General features: G+C 43.4%; 1 protein-coding gene across 1 annotated transcript in view; it reads right to left on the bottom strand.

Annotated features, from left to right (window-relative positions):
- Positions 1 to 1,302: 1,302 nt before the first annotated feature.
- The window catches only part of CPO (carboxypeptidase O), a 31,689-nt gene continuing 26,375 nt past the window's right edge, over positions 1,303 to 6,616 (bottom strand). The window contains exons 8-9 of the mRNA XM_015110798.3: positions 4,030 to 4,114; positions 1,303 to 3,198 (exon numbers count right to left, since the gene is read on the bottom strand). Coding sequence (XP_014966284.3) covers positions 2,936 to 3,198; positions 4,030 to 4,114 — 348 coding nt within the window. The 3' untranslated portion in view covers positions 1,303 to 2,935. The remainder of the gene's footprint in view (positions 3,199 to 4,029; positions 4,115 to 6,616) is intronic.

Raw genomic sequence — 6,616 nt, 5'->3', positions numbered from 1 at the left:
GATAAACTTAAATTGAACCATGTAAAAATCACCAATACTTGAACTTTGTTGACCCACAAAAGCAGCAATTTCATAGGATTCAACCTGACACATAAAACTTAGTGGGAGACAGTCCTTTAGAGCCTCTTTTTCTCCTGCACATCTTCCTGGCTGGGCCAAGGATGCAAGGCCCTGACCACTTTTACCTGGGCCATTTCTCAGTTTTATTTGCAGTAAGCAAGCACCTTGAGTGATGGGGACATGTCTTCTTCTGGGATAAGATCAGGCTTCTTACTGCTTGCTGTAAAAGCAGTGAATTCCAAAGCTTAGTGTTTCTCTCGGTTGCACAACTCGCTGCATGTGCACGTGGCATCTGGGCTCTTTGCATCATCCTCTTGGAGCTTGGGAGAAGGAGGAATCCCTGTAAATATGCTGATGCTCATGCTGCTTCATGTGCTTTGGGAAATAGTGTCCTTTGACTCTGACTGGGAGTTTCAAGTCTTCTACTAACACACATGAAGTATTAACAAGCTAACTTCTTAGCTTTAAAGTATGATAAAATCAAATCCCAGACCCAACCAAACTACAACCAGGATACTCTCGAGATTGCATTAGTAGCATCAGCTGTGAAGTTTTCCCAAACAAATATCATTTTCCACCACGAAGTTGAAAACATTCTTAGAAAGATCAGTGTGGTCATTCACCATCTTTCTATCCCTGTTCTTAGGATCCTTTCACAGGAAATAAAAAACTTCCAGAAGCAGTAAAAAATGTGTCATGTTTCCCAGTACCTTATTCCCCCAGAGACAGGTGAAGTCCCCTCAAGGAAACTATGATCGCATCCTGGAATCTGGAAAAATCCATGTGGGAAGTTTCAGGCAAGCTGATCGATTAACTGAGTTTCTCTCTATTCTCTTCTGACTTTATTTGCCCATGAGCTCCATCTCTAGACATAAATTAAACTTTGTAGATCAGAGCTCCCGTAGTACTCAGAGGTTCGAGTTATTTTTAAAATAGCCTTGGAGACTAAAACCCAGGCTAGATGAACACTGATAACCAGTGTCTGTAAGCACAGATCCCCTGCTTCCTTCTTGAACATAGCATTGGGTGGTCACACTAGTTTTCTTCCTTTCTAGGCTGACCGTTGATGAAACCAAACCATTTCCTCCTGACAATGCCACAATTGTGGAGTTGGCATTTTTATGTAAATAGCTGTTCTCTGATTCATTAAACCCTATTGCCTCTGACATTTTCCTTTCTGACCCTTATCAGCCACACACTAGCAAAACATGAAGAAATAAAGACTACAAAGAAAGGCAATAAAAGGGTTACAACCAAGAAGTGTATTGTGACTGTGACCAACAAGGATATTTGGCAATGGGTGACTGAACACCCACGGATGCCCTGTCAGCTGGTCACAACTACATTTATTCGAAGCCTGACAACTGCTTAGCACCATTTCAAGGTGTCACATAGAGATACATAGGAAATGACAGTCATGGCTGCTACTTTAACAGCACTTACAATTTAATAGATGAGATAGCACAATTAAATGCCTAGATATCTGTACACGTACAATATGGGCCTTCCTCTCCTCTCTATTGACTTTTCATTTCTTTCATAGTATGTGTCACAAACTGCAATATTTAGTTTATTTATTTGTGTTCTTGCTTATTGTATTCCCCTAGAGCTGGGATTCACCTGGTATGAAATAGCATGTCCATTCCAATTATTTATGGCTGCTACTCCTGATCTCACCCATTGGAATATAAATTTAAAATAGACAGGGACCACATCTATCTTATTCACCATTGTAATCCCAGAACCTATCAAAATGCACCTAGTAGATCCTTAAATTTTTTTAATGAATAAATAAGTAAATAAAACCAACAACAGTCATCAAGAGAGATTGTATAACTTATCCTCTGAATGCTGCTACTAACTCACTAACACAAAATTAAGAAAGCAAGAACCTGATTCAAAAGCATAAGCAAAATTTTTGAAGAATACAGATGAGAAAAAATTCCCAGACACCAGGGTAGAAGACCTATTCCTACTTCATTTTCCTTAGTGAATGTTAAGATCATAAATCACAAAAATTAGTAGAACACAAATGGCCCTATCAGAATCTCATCATGTGACTTTTAATTAGATTTCAAGAGCAGTGGGGTTCCACTGGAACTCACAGGTTTCTCTGCATTTAAAGCTGAATAGGATAATAGCCATCTAGTTGAGTTGCCTCGAATTGTAGCTGAGCTACCGACTCTGAAGCTAAGCCAGTGAAGGTCAAGGGTGCGATATAAACACCAGATAGAGTCATTTCACTGATGGCCCCAATTCTTCATTCACCACCTTCTGCTCTGTTCCACCCCTTGATGCAGAGCTCAGCCATGTGACTTCCTCTGGCAAATGGGATGTTAGCAAATAGGATGCAAGCAGAGGTTTGAAAAGTGCCTGCACATTGAGACTTGCTCTCCTGCTGCTTTTGCTCCTTCACCATGGCCATGAGTGCGTGGTACCAATGTGCTGGAGGAGAAGATACAGGGAGCAGAGACCCCATTCCTCGTTGCAGCTGAGGCTATCCTATATTAGCCTACAGTAGCCAACCCCCAGAGTGAGTTCATCCGAGATCTACCAGCTGCCCTGAAACTGACCACGGATGCCTAAGCGAGCTCAACCAAGATCACTGCATCATGACCTGTAGATTTGCACCACTTGGTTTTAGAGAGGTTTGGTTTGTAGCATTATTGTACTAACTAATACCTAACTAATTCCTCGTATAAAGGAATAAAGCTCAACTCACAGAAAAACAAATATTAAAACGCAGACATGATTTTTCCTTATTGAAATAGGAAGTATTTTTAGTTAAATGATTTGGTTTCTCTACAACCACAGCACACTGTTCCTCCAGCCATACCCAAGCCACTGGGGTTGAGCAGGCCTGGGCGGGATGCACTTAGAGAAGAGACATGCAGGACACCAGCAGACCCAGCAGCACAGTGGCAGATGTCACCCTTCCAGCACTGTCCGAGTCCCAATGTTTTGCATACACATCATCCAGGACCGACAGCACAGCCTCCATGGTCTCCTCACAAGTGGGCTGGATCTGAGCTTCTGGCAGAACAAACCCGTATGTTCCACTGTCCCTCAGCTCAAACGTATATGAGAAGGGAATCCCAATGTCTCGGGCCCAGTCTCTTGAAGACCCTGATGAGGCATCTACAGGTGAAAACATGAAGGCAGAGGTAGAAGTCGCACTTTGAAAGAACAGATTCCTATAGCCTTTTCAGGAACTAAAGGTTCACTTAGTAAAATAAAGAAGCTGTTTTAGATCAGGGTCTCAGGAATAGCTGTCTTCTCTTTCTCCTTGGTTGTAAGCCTCTGCAGGGCGGGAACCACATCTTATTTAGTGTCTCTGTCCCCCATCATACCTGACACTGTGTCTAGCACATGGGGAGGTTTGGCTAAAGTTTCTCAGCTGAGTCACTGACTTGGCAACCTAATATTGCCTGGCAAGAGTGAACTGAGTCATATAAAGAAAGGAACAGAAACAAAATGACCTACAAGAAAAATATTATACAAGTATTTAGAGGGGGGCTTATGGAGGGTGGAGAAGGTGGAGGTTGGGGTTGGGAGAAATAGCGCGCTCTCCTTTCAACTAAATTCTTGTCTTTAGGTATTTTTCTCCAGGGCTTTCTTAGCTTGATGGGTCCTCTGGGAACTGAATTGACTGACCAAAGGTCAGTGGACAATGTCCTTCCTGTTACCTCCTGTGCCTTCTAGCTTGCCAGCTCTTTTTAACTGAAGCCAGGGGAAGTTCTGGTCTGAGCCAGCGCATTAATTCTTTTTCTTTTAGTTCATACCTTATCCCTAGAGAGTATAATTCTGGATTTGTACAGACTCCCTTTTATCCTTGGTCATTTTGATTTGTACAACTCCCTGTTGATCCCAGGAACTCTTCTGTTCCTCTCCCGCCTATCTCGCCACCCAAAGTCCACTGACTTCTTTTGTGCCTTAGATACTATTGAAGAGGCAAAAAAAGATACTTACATAAAATATCTGCACTCGATCCAACTCTATAATTGGTTCCATACTTTGCTTTCAATGCATTTGCTGCCTTCTGTCCAACTTGAATCTGTAGGTGGGAAATGCAGAGACAGATATCTGGTGTTTAAAATAAATCCAACAATCCAAGCGTTTGGTGTTTTGTCCAGATTCATCTCCAGAGTTTTAGGCCACCTTTCCAACTTCCCATTGGACATCTACATCTAGGTAGCCTGCTGGTACCTCAGATTCAACACGCTCAAATCCATTTTCACCATCTATCCCGCTAATAAGGCTGCTCTGACTTTCATATTTCTGGGCTTGCATGCTCTACCAAACACACATGTAGAATTCTGCAGGCATCTCTGATATTCCATCTCTAAAACAGTTGCCAAGTTGCATTTCCAGTGTCATCATTCTATGTCGGACTCTACCTCTGAAATGGTCTGTGGCATCTTTTTTTTTTTTTTTTTTTTTTTGAGATGGAGTCTCATTCTGTCGCCCAGGCTGGAGTACAGTGGCACAATCTTGGCTCACCGCAACCTCCGCCACCCGGGTTCAAGCGATTCTCCTCCTGCAGCCTCCCAAGTAGCTGGGATTACAAGTGCCTGCCACCGCACCCAGCTAATTTTTGTGGTTTTTTAGTAGAGATAGGGTTTCACCATCTTGTCCAGGCTAGTCTTGAACTCCTGACCTCATGATCCACCAGTCTCGGCCTCCCAAAGTGCTGGGATTACAGGCGTGAGCCACCGTGCCTGGCTGTCTGTGGCATCTTTTAATAGATTTCCATTCCTCTCACCAATCCTTCTTTCAAGTTCTCCCACCTGGCTTCCAGATGAAATTTTGTAGCATACAGCTATGATCAGGATCCTGTGGAAAAGTCTTCAAGAGCTCCTGGTTGCTCACTGAATTAAGTACAAACTTCTCAGCCTAGTTTTTGAGATCCTCTCCAATATGACTCTACCCCACCTTCCCAAAACCACATTTTGTCATCCCCCGAGATGATAGTCAAAAACTCGTTTTCCTACCATTCCTCAGCCTTGCCCCATATTCCTCAGCCTCTATCTTTCCTCAGGATGTTTCCTCCACATGGAATCCCTACCTCTTATCTCTGCTATTGAAATTCTGCCCAGCCTCAAAGGACTTTTTCAAATGCCAACTTCTCCAAGAGGCCTTACCTGATCCCTACAACTGGATGCTATTTCTTCACACTTTGAACCCCCATAGCCCTTTCTTCATATCTCTCTCTGACTCCCCTCTTTGTTTTCCTTATAGTGTTTATCTCTCATAGCATTTCAGAGCTGGAAGTCATACCCGTCCCCACACCTACCACCACTTCACCTCTGCAGCCCCTTTCCCGAGATCAGAGTCACGTTAGTGAGGCCCAAGTCTACTGGCTGGGCTCATTGACCTTCTGATGCATCTCTTCTAGGTTTGCTGACAGACCCTCTAGGTATTCCCTAGCCTAGACATGTGTGTTCTACCCGTCAGATGGAATATCCCACTGCTTCCCGTGATAGTCTCCCTCTCTGCCTGTACTGTGATCCACCATAGCTTTACCCCTCAGGGCTGACTGACTGCACTCCAGGTGCACCAGCTCCCTGGATACCTGACTAGGGACAGGCCTCATTTTAGATTCTCTTTCTCCCAGCTCTGTATTGTCCAGCTGAATCCTGAGATGTTGCAGAGTAGTGCTTGTCTAGAGAGGAAACTGGCCCAGCGAAATTCAAAAGGAACAATATTTCTGTTGGCAAAAAGGCAATAAGGATGTTGGGGGGATCATACTGGACGGTTGTGGGCAGTGTTCTTAGGCACTTGAGGCTTTCTGTGTATGACTAAGATCAGAGAAAAAACACTCTGTCAGACATACTTGCAAGTCACTTGCTCTCTCTCCACTCACTAAGAATGCCATTTTGGCCATTCACCTTCTCCCTCACTTCCTAAAAAGGGATTCTGAGTCTGCCTCAGTTCCTGGGTTTGTGTTATCCAGAATTGAGATAATGGGTAGGGAGAGGCTAAAAAAGCTGGTTTAATCATTTACACTGGGAGGAGGTCCAAGAACGGTCTGCTGGAGAGAGAAATTCTGGTAAGGAAATGAGAGTGAGGGGTGGGCAGGATTCAGGGTAGCTGCTGTATGTAATGAAGTTGAGAGAAGGGGCCTGGGAAAAGCATTGTGATTTACCAACCACATTCCCTTCTGAAGTTCTTTAAGAGTCTCTAGCAGAGATACGAATTGCTTTTAATTATTTTTAATTCCCATGTGGGGTGTGTGTGTGTGTGTGTGTGTGTGTGTGTGTGTGTGTGTGTGTTTTAATGGAACACCATGCTAACTGGTCCATGTGAGGCCTTACCTTTCATTTGAGATATATGCATCAGACCCAGACTATACTTGCCAACCAAATGGTTCCTTGCTTTTTTTTCTCTTTCCTGCAGCTCACCTTTGACAACAAATTTTTTTTTCTCATTGCCAGCCATCATTTATTTTATCTGACATCATTCCCTTTCCTCAAATCCTGGCTGTGGAGTAGGAAATAGTCTTTCCAGTTTACCCTTCTTTGTTGATAAAAGAACTTCTGAGTTCTATTTTAATAAT

Source organism: Macaca mulatta, chromosome 12 (genome assembly GCF_049350105.2).
Source record: "Macaca mulatta isolate MMU2019108-1 chromosome 12, T2T-MMU8v2.0, whole genome shotgun sequence".
Taxonomy (NCBI): Eukaryota; Metazoa; Chordata; class Mammalia; order Primates; family Cercopithecidae; genus Macaca; species Macaca mulatta.
This window is presented reverse-complemented; position numbering and strand designations above follow the sequence as displayed.